Below are 18,318 nucleotides of genomic sequence, written 5' to 3'. Positions count from 1 at the left end.
ATGAACAAGGGTATTCAGGCATCTGTTCAAAACATTGATTTCAATTCCTTCAGATTTATAACCAGCTGTGAAATAGCTTACCCTCTGATAGTTATGGTCTAACGTTTTTTTGAAGAATCTCCATACTGTTTTCCATAGTGACTGCACTCGTTTATATTCTCCCAAGAGGTCAATTGCTCTTTTTCCACAACCTACCAGCATTTTATTTTTGTCATTTTACTAACAACCAATGACATTTTTGTCAGATTGCTGAGGATGAGGTAATTTTTCATTCTGCTTTTCATTTACATTTTCCTGATAGTGACCTAGTTGTCTATTTGTATGTCTTTTTTGAAGAGTATCTGTGGGGGGTGTTCTTTGCTTGTTTGATAATTGATTCTTTTCTTCTTTTTGCTGCTGACTTGTTTGAGTTCCTTACATATTCTAGAAATTAATTCCTTATCCACAGACTCTTTTGGAAATATTCTTCCCATCCCTACCCCCACGCTATAGATGCTTGATCATTTCCGTTGCTGTAAAGAAGCAATGTGACATAATTCCATTTGTCAGCTGGGGCTGTTGTGACCTTTACAGTTGATGTTGTGTCCCAAAATTCTTTGTACAGAACAATGTCCTGAACAAATTCCCATTTCTTCTTGTAGTTTCCTTGCCTTAGATCTTGTATTAAGTCATCAGACAGACTTTTCTATTTGATTAAAAATTGGAGGTAGGTTTCCTTTTCTTCATGTTGACATCCAGCCTTCTAACACCATTAATTGATGAGACTTGGTGGTCTTTAGTATATGCTTTCTGTTGCCTTTGTAAAAAATCTGTTGTCTTAAATATCTGGGGTTATAAGTAGGTTGTTTATTTTGTGTGTGTGTGTGTGTGTGTGTGTGTGTGTGTGTGTGTGTGTGTGTGTGTGTGTGTGTGTGTTCTTCATTTTGGAAGGAATTATGCCAGGTACTTCCAATCGGTCAACTTGGTGCATTTTCCCAGTAAAATGATCATAATGTTATCAGGAATTCGATATTATCAGTCTTTCATTAGTCCCTTTGTATCATGGCTGCTTTCAAATACTTTCAGAAAAAAAATTCAGTTGTTTTATGGCATATACTATTTAAAACTAAAAGTTGGCTTTTTGTGCCATTCCTGAGGCTTGAACTCAGGGCATGGACACAGTCCCTGAGGTTCTTTGCTCAAGGCTAGTGCTCTACCACTTGTTCCACAGGGCCACTTCTAGCTTTTTTCTAAGTAGTTTATTGGAGATAAAGGAGATAAAGAGTCTCTTGGGCTTTCCTGCCCAGGGCTTCTTTTGGGGGGGGTGGCAGTTAATTGGAAATAAGTCTCATGGACTTCCCTGCCAAGCTGGCTTCGAACCATGATTCTCAGATCTCAGCCTCCTGAGTAGCTAGGATTATAGGCATGAGCTATAGCACCTAGCTAAAAATTAGCTTTAAGACTAAATACTCTACCAGAACATATCAGATCCCCTAAATTTTACACTATTTCTGGAAAATTCATGTCAATAGCAAATATAAACTAAAAGAAGTTTAGCATTGCTTATTATTTGGCAATGCTTCCCAGGTAATTTAACATATCATACAAGCAAAATTAGTTTAACATCTGGGTTTTTTTTCAGTTGAGATATTCCAGGGACTGTTCTGGAAACCTTCAAAGTTCATTTGGAATCAAAAGTGTTTAATTTAGAACATGAGTTTTGGAAGCAGTCAAAACTGTCAAAAAGTTTTGAACACATGATTACATTAGGATAGCAGGTCACTATATAATCATGGTTTGAAGCCAACACAGGCAGGAAAGTCCATGAGACTCTTATCTCCAATAAATCACCAAACACTCAGAAGTGGTGCCATTGGTCAAGTGGTAGAGCCCTATCCTTGAGCAAAAAAGCTCAGGATCAGCACCCAAGCTTTAAGTTCAAGCCCCAGGCCCGCGCACACACACAGAAAAACCCTCTGGCCTGGGGATGTAGTTTAATGGCAAGGCACTTACTGAGAATGCCCAAGTCCCTGTGTTTAATCCCTAGCACTGCAAAACCAAAGCAAAACACACACACACACACACACACACACACACACACACACACACACACACATATACACACGACCCTGGGTTCCCACACTTGAATTCAATTATGCTTGCTCTGTTTGTTTATTCACTGGACTGGTGCTCTACCATCTGAATCACACTAATAGGCCAGCATTTTGCTGATTAATTGGGGACAGAGTCTCACAGATCTTTCTACCCTGAATGTCTTTGAAGCAAAATCTTACAGATCTCAGCTTCTTGAGTAGCTAAGATTACAGGAGTTCACTACTGATACTTGGCCATAGCCCTTTTAATATAAAAAAGATTCATTTTTATAAAAATAATGAAAGAGCTAGTAAAGACACATTATAAGAATTATCTTAATAAAACACATCCTTATTTTCTAGGTCACTTATTTAAAAAGTGAAAAAAATTCATAACCAAGAGCAAGTCAATTCTCCAAGAGAACTTTGTTCTTTTAACAGTTAAAAAAGAAAACCCAGTTTTATCTTTGTATCAGTATATTATTGGGCTTTTTAAAATTCATAAATAATGGCTGCCTAATGTTAGTAGTTTGGCCAATACATAAATTTCCATCTTCATAGCTCTCCCACAGCTTATATCCTTTTAGTTTTGTCTTATGGGTTTCTTCTTTTTTACTCTAGAACAACAAGATCTCTGTTGAAAAACTTACTCTATTTCTCTTAATGAGTACACATGCCTTAGATACTTTTCCTTATTTAAAGTGCTTCTTACTTTGTATATTTTTCATACACCATTGTTTCCCTCTTCTTTGCATTGACTTGGAAAGCAATCCTTAGTCATCTATCTAGGAAATACATGATTGCCTTTGTGGTTTGTTTGTTTTGAGCAGCCTTGGAGTTTGAATTTCAGAGTCTTGAACTTGCTAGACAAATGCTCTACCATTTGAGCCATACCTCCAGTCCAGCAAATTACTGTTTTCTGATTGACAGATTCTGTAATAGAGATAACACAATCCTATTTGACTAATAAAGCTCAGAAGAATATCCACTTTTACTAAATCACCCAAATCCTTATTTATTTAAGATTACCTTGAGATTCCTACGGATCTCAAAAGCATTCTTTTTTGAGACCATACTAAATTTATACAAGTACTGAAGGACATAGCACTTAGTATGTGCAAAGTACACAGTATGGCAAAGGGGCACAACTGAAAAGAAAATGAGAGGGAAAGTCACCCAGCAGGCACTTCAGGAGCATACTTGCCGTGGCCGACTTCTTCCAAGGAAGTCCTACCTTTCATCCATCTTCCACCAACCAGAAGCGCCTCCCAAGGCCACTCCAGACCCCTTCCATCTCCGGATCCCATCACCCACCGCAGACCAAGCTTTCCCACAGGAGCTTTCGCACATACTGTTATGGTATGGACCATAACAGTCACACTGTCGACTTGTCGGGTTCATGTCGTGTTACACAGTCTTATTTTAGTTGGATGTTTATGACTGGCAGAGGCCGAGTTTGAGTCTGTCTAACCCATCCAGCTAGTAGAAATTGCTCAAGTTTCCTGTGGGAGACCGCTTTGGCAAGGTCAAGGGACTTTCAAAGTCTTATTGGAGTTTTTCAGGTCCAAGGGGAGTGGAAGGGAGGGTTGGGGAGAAGAGGGGAAGGAGGAGAGGGATAGTGAGAAGAGGAGGAGAGAGAAGAGGGAGAGAGGAAGGGATGGGGGAGGGGAGAAATGGAAGGCCACGAGAAGAACAGGAGGGAAAGAAGAGGAGAGGGGCAGGGAGGGGAAGGGAGAGGAGAACGCCAGAAAGAAACATTGCAGGAGCATCTTCCCTGGGGTTTTTCACGGGACAGTGAGCATGAGCCTTCCACGTGGAAGATCAGCTTCTACTGGAATCCCTGAGCCCTGAGTCAGCCCTGAGTTGGATGGAGAGTGACAGCATCCAAGGTCAAGGGAGGTCAAGGGAACCAGCTTGTGTTCGCCCTTGGGGATTCGGGGCACCCTGGAATGGAGGTCATCCCTCACTTCATTTCTCACACATTCTGATGTGCTCCCCCTTACACCCGTGCCACGCACAAAATCAGTCTGTGACACCAAAAGCGACCTGGGGTACAAATGAAAACCCAAGAGAAGCATTTGATAGCACAAGCAGATTTCTCCGCGTTGCTATTTAGGATCATGGAGCCTCGGGCAGGCGGCGTGGCTGCCAGTGTGAATTCCCTTTCCCCCCAGCCTGTGAATATAGGTACTAAATAACTGTCTCTCTACTTCTCATTATCGGTGAAGCAGCACATGGGAAAGGCTTAACAATGAAGGAAGTCACTTTTAAAATGAAAGGGTTTTGTTTGTTTGTTTGGAAGTACTGAGGTGCTCAGTGCTTCATACTTGCTAGGCCCGCATTCTACCATTTGGAGCAAGGCCTCCATCATTTGTTGTTTTCATTGCTTTGTTTTGTTTTTTTTTGCTCTGGTTATTTTTTTAAATAGTCTATCACATCTTATCCAGATATCCAACCTCATAGCTAGGATGATAGGTATGTGACACTGGACCCCCATACTGGTTGAGATGGTGTCTGCCTGGACTAGCCTCAAATCATGATCCTCTTGATCTCAGCCTCCTATATACCTAGTATTACAGGTATGAGATGCGATGTTCAGCCTAGAATGTAATGCTTAAATTACAAAGAACTATGCAGGTCCTATCCTGCTCTCCCCAATATGTTTGGGCTTCCAATACAGGAGACCCCCCCCCCACCAAGATGGCACTAGCCCCAATGGGCATTTCCCAGCTGTTCCCCTGTCAGAGACATCTAACAAGGCAGTCCACCATGCCTGGGTCTCCGGAGAAGCAGATGCTTGACTATTATGTAAGGCCTTTTATCACCTTGTCCAGAGGGCTTGTACCAATACCAAATGAACTGTAAAACTGTCTTTTCATAGTGCTCCTAAAGGAATAAAAGCCTCAAATGTCTTCACCATATAGAACCTCTGAAGAGTATTTATACCTTATTCTCCCTATTAAGTGATGTTTGTCATTCTGAGTAAGTGACCTGCTATAAAGAAGCTGTCAACAATATCCTCACTGTTAGAATGCTCAAAGACGAATGTGTGACCTTTCCCATAACAAGTGTTTCACTGTATATAGCACACAGGTGTGTGTGTGTGTGTGTGTGTGTGTGTGTTGGCACTGGGACTTGAACTCAGGACATTTGCTCTTCGTTATTTGTTCACTCAAGGCTAGTGCTCTACCACTAAAGTCACTGCTCCACTTCTGGCTTTGGGGTTAATAAGCCATAAGAGTCTCATAGACTTTCTTGCCCAGGCTGACTTCATGAGTAACTAGGATGACAGGTGTAAGCCTCCAGTGCTTGACGATAACTCACAGTTACAATCTCATTGTGCTTTACATAATCGCACCCAGAATTTTTCTTTCTTTTGTATTTTATTGCATTTTTAAATTGTAAAAATTAAAATTATACACCCTGTGGGGGAGGGGCTCCAGGAGGGGAAAACTGGGAGAGAGTGAGAGAAGACATTATTCAAAAAGAACTGCACTTGCTACCTGATGTATGCAACTGTAACTCCTGAGGGCTCCCTCCCGGAGCCCCTCCCCCACAGATTATATAGCTCATTTTCAACATAGTATCTAGTGAGTATCACTGCTGCATTAGTTTACCCTTTGTCCCACCATTTCTGAGCTCCCCTCTTCCCTCCCTCAAATAGATAAACTTATATACAAGACAAAAGGTGCAGAAACATAAAACAACAATAAAGGAGAAAAGAAGCAAAATAACAAAAAAACCCCTTGTTTCCATTTCTTGGAGTTCATCTCAATGAACCTCATTTATGTGATCATAGGCACATGGCTTTATAATCCTCCCCTAAGAACATTCTCTCCTTTGGTCTCACTGTGCGAATAATTTATCTTTTTTTTTTTTTGTCTTTTACCATCCAGTGCGTTTACTTGTAGATTTATAGGCACATTCTAGTTATAACAAATGAGGAAAACCATGCAGCCTATGTTTCTTTGGGTCTGGCTTACTTCACTTAATATAATTTTTTCCAAATCTTTCCACTCCTTATGAATGGTGCAATATCATTGTTTCTGATGGAAGCATAGAACTCCATGGTATATACATACCACATTTTCTTGCTCCATTTGTCCACTGAGGAACATCTTCACCTAGAATTTTTCATCTTTTACAGATCTTGACTATCATCCTATATTTCATTCATTGTCTTGTTATACTTTGTTGTTTCCTCCTGTTCTTTTCATAGCTTATAACATATAAATCATTATCTCATTCCTATAAAGCATATAAAATGTATGTTTACATATAAGATCTATTAGCTTATGTATGCTTATATATAAAATACATGAGCTTTATATAAAGCGCATGTTTGGTTTTTTCTGTTTTCTTTTTTTGGGGGGGGTCCGGTCGTGGGGCCTGAACTCTGGGCCTGGGCGCTGTCCCTCAGCTCTTCAGCTCAAGGCTAGTGCTCCACCACTTTGATCCACAGCACCACTTCCGGCTTTTTTCTTTTTTGCTTATGTGGTGCTGAGGAATTGAACCCAGGGCCTCAGGCATGCAAGGCAAGTGCTCTACCACTGAGCCACCTTCCCAGCCCCTAAAACACATGTTTTATATGGAGCAAGGAAAGAAAAGATGAAGAGGGGGAAGGAGAGAGGAAAGGAGGGAAGAAGGGAGGGAAGGAGGGAAGGAGGGAGGGAAGGTGGGAGCTCAAATGCACACAGAAGAAGACCTGACAAAAGAAGTCACTTCAGCCACTATTAGATGAAAGATGTCTGGAAAGAGAAAAGTTGGGGCACAGTAGATAAAGGAATAGTGCAGATGACCAGAGGCGGATCTTCCCTATGCCTGCCATTAACCCATTAAGTGGCCTGGATATATTAGTTGGAGTTCCCCAGAGAAAGGGCAGATATGCAAAGTATGACATGCAAAGAGGCTGTGTTCATGGTGTATACCATCTACAAGCTGTAAACCCAGGAAGGCCTGAGACTAATGCAGCTGAGGACCTACACATCATTATCCACTCAGATTGACACATAAACTAGCCAGCAACATGCTAGACTCTGAAGGCTTACTCCTGTAATCCTACCTACTCAGGAGGCTGAGATCTGAAGATCCTGGTTCAAAGCCAGCGCAGGCAGGAAAGTCTGTGAACCTCTTATCTTCAATTAACCACCAGAAAACCGGAAGTGGAGCTGTGGCTCAAAGTGGTAGAGCACTTGCTTTGGTCAAATGAGCTCAGGGACAGTGTCCAGGTCCTGAGTTCAAGACCAACCAAAAAAAAAATCAGCAAGCAACTAGCTACTGGGTAAATCCCACCATCTTTCTGGATGTCAGTTTCTTCCTTGAGAAATGCAGATGTTGGCCAGTATAGTCAGTAAGATCTCCCCCATATGGAATACTGTATGGCTTTTAGGAGATCAAAGGGGAAGGAAGCCCAGTACCCTGCAAGGACCACACTACTCCCACATGCTCTGAGTACAGTGGCTGTCACAGACAGATGCTACTTCCGGTCTGAGTCTGTCTCCTGTTTTGCAAAGAACTCACAGCCAGAAAGAGTTTGAAAGAGATCATTGTAATAAAGTTGAATGATTGATGAGGTGTCATTTTTTTGAAAGTGTGAATCATTTGACTTTTCATAACTGCTATCCCTACTGGCATGTAGAGGGGGGAAAAAAAGCACTGGATTCGTGGAGATAAGAGAGTAGGCTGAAGATTAGATATGTCAGAGATGTCATATAGCTTGAAAGGAGACTTGAAATGACACAGAAAGATAACGTTTCCCTAGAGAGACGGGAGACTTGGGGAGATAAGGGAATCAATGTCTTCAAGGATTTCGTTGGCTGCAGCATTAGAGGGAAAAATTGGCAAAATCAAGCTTAGAGACTATTTTTTTTTTCATTGACATCAACAATAATTACTTTACCTTCTCTTCTGGTAACTGTGCCCTACTGTTCCCTTTGGGGAACTCTTATTGCATGTGGACCCTGTCAATCACTAGACAGTCTTCCTATCCTAAGAGCAGGATTGGGTTTGATGCTATCTGGGGTATTGTACTCCAATCAAGGGCCCAGCTACTGGCTAGGGATGGCCAATGACTCAATCAGAGCCACTGGCCTTCCTTACAGACTGGGAGTCAATGGACTTTTCCTCTCTTCAAGACTGTTTTCCTGGTGGGTGGTGGTGGCTCATGTGTAATCCTAGTTACTCAAGAGACAGAAATCTGAGGGTCAGGTTCAAAGCCAGCCTGAGTAGGAAAGTCTGTGAGACTCTGATCTCAAATAAGCTATTTTTTAAAAAGCCAGAAGCACTAGCCTTGAGCAAAAGAAGCCTAGGCCCTGGTTTCAAGCCCCAGGACACACACTCTTTCTCTTTTTTTCTTTCTCTTTCTCTTTCTCTCTCTCTGTGTCTATCTGTCTATGTCTCTGTCTCTGTCTCTGTCTCGCTCTCTTACACACACACACACACACACACACACACACACACACACACACACACACACATTACTATTCCTTGAGTACCAGGTCACCTGACCCTGCTAACCTGTCCAAAATGGACAATTCATTTCTGTTTAGACAGACAACTATTTACTTGATAGTAACTTCTAAATCACCTATCTAGATCTCTGAAGGACCCCAAATTAACTGAGTAACCACCACCTCCTATTTTCAAGGGGAAAAAATGTTTAAGACAGGATCTTGCTATGCAGACCAGCTGGGCTTAAACTTGTGATCTTCCTGATTCTGTCTCTCAATGCTGAGATTATAGGTGTGTGACACCATGCCTGACTCTTAAGACCCTGTCTCGAAAATGCATAAACAAATTACACACCTACCTGTGTATGTATATATAGATAAATACATATGTATATGTAAGTAAATACATACATGGATTTTCAGTTACAAGCTATACTTTGGATGGTTCTGAAATTCTCTCTCCCGAGCATTTGGATATTAATATGTTACTATCACAAACCTGTGCCTGGCTGGAGAAATGTCAGAGAGTGTGGCAAGGCAATTAGAAGAGAGAGGGGGAGGAAAAGAGAATGCTCGACACCGGTGGCTCACACATGTAATCCTAGCCGCTCTGGAGGCTGAGATCTGAGAATCAGTTCTAAGCCACCTGGGGCAGGAAAGTCCATAAGACTCTTTAAACACCAGAAAATCAGAAGTGGAACTGTGGCTCCAAGTGGTAGAGCACTACCCTTGAGCAAAAGAGCTCAGGGATAGCATTCAAGCCCTGAGTTCAAGCCCCACAATTGATGAAGAAAAAACAAAAAAAAGAAAAGAAAAGAGAAAATATCCTCTTCTTAGGAACCCACCCCTTCCATTGCAACTTTATTTCAGGAAGGAAGGCAGGGCTCATCACATAGAATTTCTTAGGACCCCATTTTTCAATACTTTTGAATTGGGAATAAAGAAAGTATTGTTTTGTGCCTGTACTAAGGCTTGAATTCAGGGCCTGGGAGCTGCCCATTGGCTTTTATGCTCTACTACCTGAGCCACAGTTCCACTTGAACCACAACTCCACTTCCCTCTACTGGGTGGTTAATTGGAGATAAAAGTGTCAACAGACTTTCCAGCTCAGAGTTTGGCTTTGAACCATGATCTTCAGATCTCAGCCTCTTGAGTAGCAAGCATTACAGGTGTGAGCCACTAAGGCCCAGCGTTGGACTACAGGTTTCAACACATGAATTCTGAGTGAGACAAAGCATAGCAGAGAGCTAATTCAGCCAGTGAAACTCAGCAGGTGTTTTGTGGGGTGATTTGAGGGTGTATCACAGACTGAGTTCCTGGTAAGGCTCAGCAAGACATTGTGAAAGTTGGAATTTAAAGGACAGGTAGGCCCCTAGCTCAGCATCCTTCATTGGAAGGTATGTGAACAAAATACAACTTTTGTCCCAAGCTCCTCTTTCTGACAGTGATTCTCCAGACACTCAGAACAATGACTTACAACAATGACTTACAACTTTTCCTGCATTAGCACACATTATCTGTTTGATTGATTGCTTATTAATGATTGATTGTGCTGGTACTGGAGCTTGAACTTTGGACCAGAGCATTCTCTCTTCCCTTTTTCACTCAAGGCTGACAGGCTGCCTCTGAGCCTCCCCTCCCCTACCAGTTTTTTTGCTAGTTCGTTGTAGATAAGAGTATCAGGGGGCTGGGAAGGTGGCTCAGTGGTAGAGCGCTTGCCTTGCATGCATGAGGACCTGAGTTTGATTTCTCAGCACCACATAAGCAAAAAAAAAAAAAAAAAAAGAAAAGAAAAAGAAAAAAGCCAGAAGTGGCGCTGTGGCTCAAGTGGTAGAGCGCGAGCCTTGAGCTGAAGAGCTAAGGAACAGTGCCCAGGCCCAGAGTTCAGGCCCCACGACCTGACCCAAAAAAAAAAAAAAAGAGTATCAGGTGCTTTTCTGCCCAGCTGGTTTAAGATGGTAATCCTTAGATCTCAGCCTCCTGAGTAGCTAAGGTTACAAGCATGAGCCTTCACCACAGCCTTATTTGGCTCTATTAGAATGGGAGTCAAGCAAAGGCTAGATATCTTCCTGTGCATAACATTACCAAGGGGAAGATTTGACACCAGGGACACAGGTCGTCTGCATCAAGTAATTGTGTTCTTAACCAAGATGCAATTATCTCTCACATCTGTTCCCCACCACCACCACCAAGAATGGGGATAAAATATAGCACAAGATTTAAATGGAGTGACAGTATCGCTGTCTTGGTTTTGCACAACTGAAAGAGGCATGGGTCTTGTCCAAGGCAGCCATCCATTCCAGCGATGAGAAAAAACTAACGTTTGGGGTGGTCAGCTGGCTTTTGTTAAAGGATTTGCTCTTAGAATTCATTATCTACAACATGCAGAGCTGCAGGCTGGAGATCAAGGATGCTTGTGACTCAGAGGTGGCCTCTTAATCTACCCCCCCCCCCAAAAAAAACTTAATAAGGCACACTTCACATAGTGGTTCTGAAAGGTAATCACTCTGCTCATCATCATGATTTTGGAAGCCATTTAAGGTACTTAGATCCGGGCTGGGAAGGTGGCTCAGTGGTAGAGCGCTTGCCTTGCATGCATGAGGCCCTGGGTTCAGTTCCTCAGCACCACATAAGCAGAAAAAGCCGGAAGTGGCACTGTGGCTCAAGTGGTAGAGCGCTAGCCTTGAGCTGAAGAGCTGAGGGACAGCACCCAGGCCCAGAGTTCAAGCCCCAAGACTGACAAAAAAAAAAAAAAAGGTGCGTAGATCCCCCAACTCCATAAAGATTACACTTCTACAATACCAAACAACATAAAGCCCACTGATTTATTTATGAAATACTATAACAGTATTACATACAGCTTTTCTTTTCAAAAAGGAGGTAGGGAAGAATACTTCTTATGAAGTCTGCCTGCTAACAGACAACCTGCGTCTGCTACTTACTAGCTAGATAGGCTGGGTGGAATATTCTCTCTGAAAATAATAACAGCTGCTACATCATAGGGTGGCTACAAGGTTTAAATAAGATAGTATTTGTGAAAGTACTTGGGCTGGTGCCAGAGACATTAACCATCATATACATGTTTGCTAAAGGAAGAAAAACATTATAGCATTAACTCTAGCTCTGCACAAGAAGGAATACTGTAGTGCAGCTATTCTGAAGGCTGAAACAAAAGGAACATTTAAACCCAGATGGTAATGCCCAACCAATTCTGAGGCAGATTAGTTGAACATCTGAGTGGAGACTTGAAGGAACGTAATATACAAAAAAAATCGATAGGAGTCTGGGAATGTGGCTTAGTGATAGAGCACTTGCCTAGCATGCATGAAGCCCTGGGTTCAATTCCTCAGTACCACATAAACAGAAAAGGCCAGAAGTGGCACTGTGGCTCACATGGAGAGTGCTAGCCTTGAGTAAAAGAAGCTCAGGGATAGTGCCCAGGCCCTGAGTTCAAGCCCCAGGACTAGAGGAAGGAAGGGAGGAAGGAAGGAAGGGAGGAAGGAAGGAAGGGAGGAAGGAAGGAAGGAAGGCAGGCAGGAAGGAAGGAAGGCAGGCAGGCAGTCAGGCAGGCAAGAAGAAAGAAAGAAAGAAAGAAAGAAAGAAAGAAAGAAAGAAAGAAAGAAAGAAAGAAAGAAAGAAAGAAAGAAAGAAAGAAAGAAAGAAAGAAAGAAAGGAAGAAAGAAAGAAAGAAAGAAAGAAAGGAAGGAAGGAAGGAAGAAAGAGAGAGAGAGAGAAAGAAGGAAGGAAGGAAGGAAAGAAGGTAGGTAGGCAGGCAGGCAAGCAAGAAGAAAGAAAGAAAGAAAGAAAGAAAGAAAGAAAGAAAGAAAGAAAGAAAGAAAGAAAGAAAGAAAGAAAGAAAGAAAGAAAGAAAGAAAGGAAAGAAAGAAAGAAGGAAGGAAGAAAGAAGGAAGGAAGGAAGAAAGAAGGAAGGAAGGAAAGAAAGAAGGAAAAAAAGAAAAGAAAATCAATGGGAACATAACTCCTAGTTTGGAAAACAGCACCTGTGAAGACATAGAGACAGAATGGTAATGACAATTCTGGGGATGATGGTGATGGTGATGATGATGACAGTGGTGGTGGTGGTGGTGATAATGATAACTATGATGATGATGATAAGGTTATACTTTTTTTTAGAGAACTACAGTAGACCTTCAGCATTGGCAGATGTGTGGTTCCCAGGAGACCTCTATTGGAAAAAAACATACTGCATCTGCCCAGGATTCTTAGAATTTTTGTATTGTGCTGCTGATGCTTAATTCAGTTTTGTCATGATGACACGCAATTTCTACGAATGACAGGCTGCCTTTCAACAAATCTCAGATTTTTGCTTCAGCAAAGTACATTCACTTTACCCCTGCTTCAGGATCACCATTTGCTCTTTGGGAGACAGAAGTCACAAAAGTAAATGCAGGAGACCACTCACCAGATCGTACAATGTTTAAAGCACAGTGGGCAATAACACAGGACTCACTGACACACCACTCTCCACATCAACTGAACAGTTTAATGTGCAGGAATTTAAATGTTGGTTTTTGCATTTCTTTTGATATTTAGTGACTGATTGATTGCCTACACTTCATCAAAAGTCCATGTAATAACTTCATGAATAGGGCAGGCTTTATTTATTTATTTGTTTATTTTTATGCCAGTCCTGGGGCTTGAACTCAGGGCCTAGGCACTGTCCCTGAGATTTATCTGCTCAAGGCTAGCACTCTGCCACTTGAGCCTTAATTGGAGATAAGAGTCCCATGGACTTTCCTGCCTGGATGGGTTTTGAACCTCAATCCTCAGAGCTCAGCCTCCTGATTAGCTAGGATAACAGGCGTGAACCACCAGAGCCCAGCTAAGTGCTACACATTTGTTGCTATATTAATGAATAGGACTGCTACTTACAAAGGTTTACTGTAACCAATAGGCCTACTTAGATTCACCCTATCTCCTGATTGTACCATTTTTTTTCTTGTGCTTGATGTTATCATGTGTTGTTCTGTCTACCTGGGCAAGACTGCTGTAGCAATACACACTACATAGCTTTAGTGTGTAGTGGGTAGCACCATCTGGAACTCTGTAAATACCATTCAAGGAGCTCACTTGATGATGCCATCAGCTAACAATGCATTTCTAAACATGCCTCCCCATTGTTACGGTTGTGTGGTTTTATTGCATCTCATTTAACCTAATCCAACTCCTGCATTGTGGTTTCTGTCATCTTTTAATATAGGCAGGAAGTGCAATGGTAAAGATATTGAGGTTAACTATTACTATCTCACATCACCGTCATCCCTCATTTGTTCTGGGGACTCCTTTTCCCCATCCTCTCCTATTCCAAAACCCATGAATACTAATCCCCCCATATCAAGTGGTATAATTCATGCATGCCTTCTTATTTACTCTTTTAGCAGCTAAAGGGGGACTCACATACTAGACTAGCATTTCTACCATGAATCCACATCTCCAGCTCTCCGAGCTCCTATACACGTTAAATAACCTCTAAATTCCCCATTGTAACAATTACTATGCAAATAGTTGTCCTACTGGACTAGGGTATAATGATGGAAGAAAAATTCTATGCATGTTCAGAACAGATGCAATTTTTCCCCCAGGTGCAAAACCAGTATACATGGAGGGCTGCCTGTATTTGTGAATTTAAAGATTCTTAATGTGATGCTTTTCTATTTTCAAACCATGTGGGTCAGAAACAGTACTAGCTATGGCTTCAATTTTCTTGAATTTGTGAAGATTTGTTTTATAGTACTCTTAATCTATATGTATATATAATATGTATATATATACACACATACATACATATATACTTATCTTTAAGTAGTTGTACAAAGGGGCTCGCATTCAACAGATCAGTTGCTAAATGCAATGCATTGTTATCAATGTCACCCATGTTATCATCTCCCCCATAAGGGGAATCTGCTTTGTTCTTATAACTTGCTGCTCCCATGGCTTGGCCCACTGCCTACCTTCTAGCTCAGTCTCCAGCCCAGAATCTTAATCTAAATATGAAAGCCACCTCCCTGATCCTCAGGTGAGCCTGAGAAGAAGGAGCAGGAAGCTTGCTCAAAAACAATAGGTTCTGGGAGCAAGAAGACCTGCACCATAAATTTATGAAACTCTTTGAACCCTGGAGCTACCTAGAAACTTGCCCTCACCCATTACCCTACTGAAGTCCCTTAGCCCTGGCCCCATTACATCACACCCTGACTCTCTTAAGACATCATGGTGTCTGCTGAATTTGCTTTCTGTTCTTTCTTTATGCTAATACCCCCATGACTCAGTTTCCTAACACTCCATCCCTCCCAACCCAATCCTTCCCCTCAATTTTTCTAGTTTTGTAGATTATGCATTGAATCTTACGACTGCATTCTCCTGCCCCCTTTCCCTCTTCATTGGTAGCAGTACTCATGGTAGGACTTAGTAGAAAAGCAGCCAATCAGGGCATTGTTTGCAGCCTGCAGAACTTGGAGATGGCAGGGTAAGCTGATAAACCAAATGTGCCAGAGAAGAGAAATGGGCGATAGAGAGGGGTTGGGCTTCAAAAGAATAGAGAAATAAGGCCAAAAGAATGAGTAAATAAAAACTGGACAGTAAATCTTTTGGTGCCATGAAACAGAAAGGAGAATCCCCAATCAGGAAGCCTTCTTCAAGGATTCCCATTCTCTCTAAGCCAAGTCTTAAGTCTGTAATGAGGAAGACAATGCAAGATGGCAGGAATGGATAAAGGGTTGTCTTCCTGTGGCATGTCTATGCACATGTTCTCTTTCTTCGCAATATTTCTCTTCTAATACATTTTCCTATCACCTGTACTTCTGTTCCAATCTCCCATATCTTATTCTCTAGCAAAAGTGTTTTGGTTCCTAATACATCTGTTTTCTAGCCATTTATAATTCCTGAGTTAAACCAGATGTAGGAAGTGGCTTGGGGTCAAGCAGGTATACTTTTCATCCTGATGTATGTGAGTAAAGAGAAGTTCATGGCATGTCCAGCTGGTTGATACTTCATGAAAGGACCAAAGAAGGAAGGGTCATAAAGGTGAACTATTTTTGGTGAATTCACCCTGCTTGGTGGTCTGAAGTTAAGAGAATTGTCATCTCTTTTGGGGCTTAAAATGGACATTCTCTGTACTTGGAAATAGGAGAAAGGAAGTCAAGGGTGCTGAAGGAAAAAAAAAAGTCCCAAATACCTGGGCTCTGTTTCTGACTTTACATCTAAAGAGTGTGGGAGTTTCTCAGGCAATTGCTTACCACAGTGTGCTTCAGCTTCTCACCTACAAACTGGAATGATAATCGAATGTCACAGAAGTAGGTGTCGTATGCAAGAGTAAGGGGTTGAATAGCTCCACTTGTCCCCTCAAGAAAATTCACATCCACTGGAATCTCAGAATGCGACCTAATTTGGAATAAGAATCTTTGGGATGAGACCATACTAGATTAGGGTAGGCCATAAAGCCAATGAAAATGAGAGCACAAGGATTTAGAAAGGAGGGTATAACGTTTGCCAGCCATTACCAGCAGGAGATAGGACCGGGAAGTCTGTCTTTCTGACAGTCAGATGTCCCCTGTTGATACCTGAACCATAGACTTCTAGCCATTTTTAGCCACCAAATTTGTGGGGTAAAAGTTATCAGAAGCCAAGTGAGGTCATTTGTGTCAAATGAGGTCATCTGCTCAGCCATGGTCTGTTTAACCTTGGAGTTACGCCACTCTCTTCATTGATCTTTGAAGACAAAGATGATTGCTTCCCTCTAGAAACCTTTGTCCTCTGCATACACCCAGGGTGCACTAGTGCATGCAGTTTTCACCTATCCTGCTCAGTCTGGATTAAACTCAGTATCTTTGGAAGAATCTCTCTGCTGTTACTGAGGTGAGCTATGGTAACTGGTAAGTCCTCAGAAACTGATGGCTACTCATTTTTCTGCACTCAAGGAAATTCAGAATCTCTTCTATAGGCCAGGGGAGTGCAGAGCCTTCACAGGTGAATTCATGAAGGAAGAGAGAGAGACAGACAGAGATAGAGACAGACAAAAAGAGAAACCGATAATGCATATCTTTGGGAAGAAAGTTGCTTGTAAGTTGCTGGGCACTAGTGGCTCACACTTGTAATCTTGTCTACTCAGGAGGCTGAAATCTGAGAATCAAAGTTCAAAGCCAGCCCAGGCAGGAAAAGTCTGTGAGACTTTTATCTCCAACTAACTACCAAAGAGTCAGAAGTGGAGCTGTGGATGAAGTGGTAGAGCATGAGCCAAAAAGCTCAGGGACAGTGCCCGGGCTCTGAGTTCAAGTCCCAAGACTGACACCAAAAATAGAACCTAATATGTAAAATAAATTTGATAGGAAGAGATGGAGGTAGGGTGGGAGAGGCCTATTTTACTATTGGAGAAAAGCAGTAGAGATGTTCATCGATGTCAGTGGTCCAGCTAAGTTGGAGTCTGCAAGTCAAATTAGTGATCGCTAGTCACCAAGACAAAGTATTGGGGATAACGTATTAACATATTTGTGTGTGAAAGAAATTTGTAGCTCTTATTGAATAATCCACCCTCATTCTGTTACTTTATATATAGAAATGGAAATAATAGGATCTTTTTACTTTCTCTACCATCATATAACAAGGTGTCTGAGCCAGCCAGAACTAAAATGTAAGTCTTTTGTTGAATAGTCCTTTTGTTTTTCATTTTGTTTTTCAAAATGCTCCTGGCCTAAGATTTAAAATGTTTCACTACTAAATATAAATTAACCATCCCTTTCTGAGCTCTGGTTATTCATATTCACTGTGAGCAACCTATCTGGTTATGGCTAAGAAATACACACAGTAAATCTTTTCATAAAAAGTCTTAGTGGTTATTACCAGGCATTTCTCCAAAATTCCCTTCTATCCTTCCAAGCCTTGGTGTATGTCTTTATAATTTAAAATAAGTCTAGGGGTAAAAAAGATCCAATCACCATCCCAAATGTTTCATGTTTAATATCCTGTTACATATTAAGCTTTTTAATACAGAACATGTTAAATAGAAAAGTGTCCCATTATCTCAGTGGCCAGCTAATTCCTATTGCCTTTTTTTTTGTAAAGGAGAAATGCAAATATGTAGTAAGAAAATTTAAATACTGAAAGAAAAACTCAGAATAAACACTTAGAAACTCTCTTAGTCCCCCCCACTATAGGTCTATCCTTAAATCTATATCTATTACCAACAAATTCTTAGCTCTGCTTTCAGAAATGAAAAAAAAAATGAAGCTATGGACAATGCAGACCTTTCTATTTATTTATTTTTCCTTTTTCTTATGTAGCTTAGGTTGGCCTCAAATTTGCAATGCAGTCTAGCCTTGAGCTGTTGATCATATTTTCTGTTAAAGCCTCTCCACACTGGGTACTTCAACATGCCTGGCCTAGATATCATCATGTTAATACTACACCTAATGACCTGTTCAGTGGCTTTTTCCTTTTTCTTTAAGATATGACAGAAACTGGGCATAGTGGGGCACAGCTGTAATCCCAGAAACTCAAGAGATTAGAGATTAAGTCTAGAGGATCGCCAATTCAAGGACAACCTGGGACACTATGTAAGACATTGTCTCAAAATTAAAAATAAGTTGTAAGTTTGCAGCCAACCTGGGCTACGTAATGAGTTGAGGGTGTGACTCTGGTAGAACACTTGTTTATCCTAAGCAAGGCCTTGGGTTCAATCTCTGGTACTTAAAAAATGAAGCGTAGCTCTAGTGGGTTGCCATTTATAGAATCATTTGTTAAAGACTTCAGGCATGCCACCGTTTATTTAACTAATCCTCTGTTAT

At 41.4% G+C, this 18,318-nt stretch overlaps 1 protein-coding gene across 2 annotated transcripts in view; it reads left to right on the top strand.

The window, feature by feature from the left end:
- The first annotated feature begins 16,321 nt into the window (after window positions 1-16,321).
- The window catches only part of Elovl6 (ELOVL fatty acid elongase 6), a 101,694-nt gene continuing 99,697 nt past the window's right edge, over window positions 16,322-18,318 (top strand). The window contains exon 1 of one of the 2 annotated variants that reach the window (XM_070022459.1): window positions 16,322-16,393. Coding sequence is in view for 1 of the 2 variants with exons in the window: in XM_070022461.1 (XP_069878562.1) it covers window positions 16,401-16,410 (10 nt within the window). In the remaining variant the exon portion in view is untranslated. Of the gene's footprint in view, window positions 16,411-18,318 lie in introns of both variants that reach the window. The other variant, XM_070022461.1, reaches the window with a different exon arrangement.

Source organism: Dipodomys merriami, unplaced genomic scaffold (assembly GCF_024711535.1).
Source record: "Dipodomys merriami isolate MVZ:Mamm:240054 unplaced genomic scaffold, mDipMer1.0.p SCAF_15, whole genome shotgun sequence".
In the NCBI taxonomy this organism is placed as follows: Eukaryota; Metazoa; Chordata; class Mammalia; order Rodentia; family Heteromyidae; genus Dipodomys; species Dipodomys merriami.
Note: the sequence above shows the minus strand (reverse complement) of the source record. Positions and strands in the feature narration are given on the sequence as shown.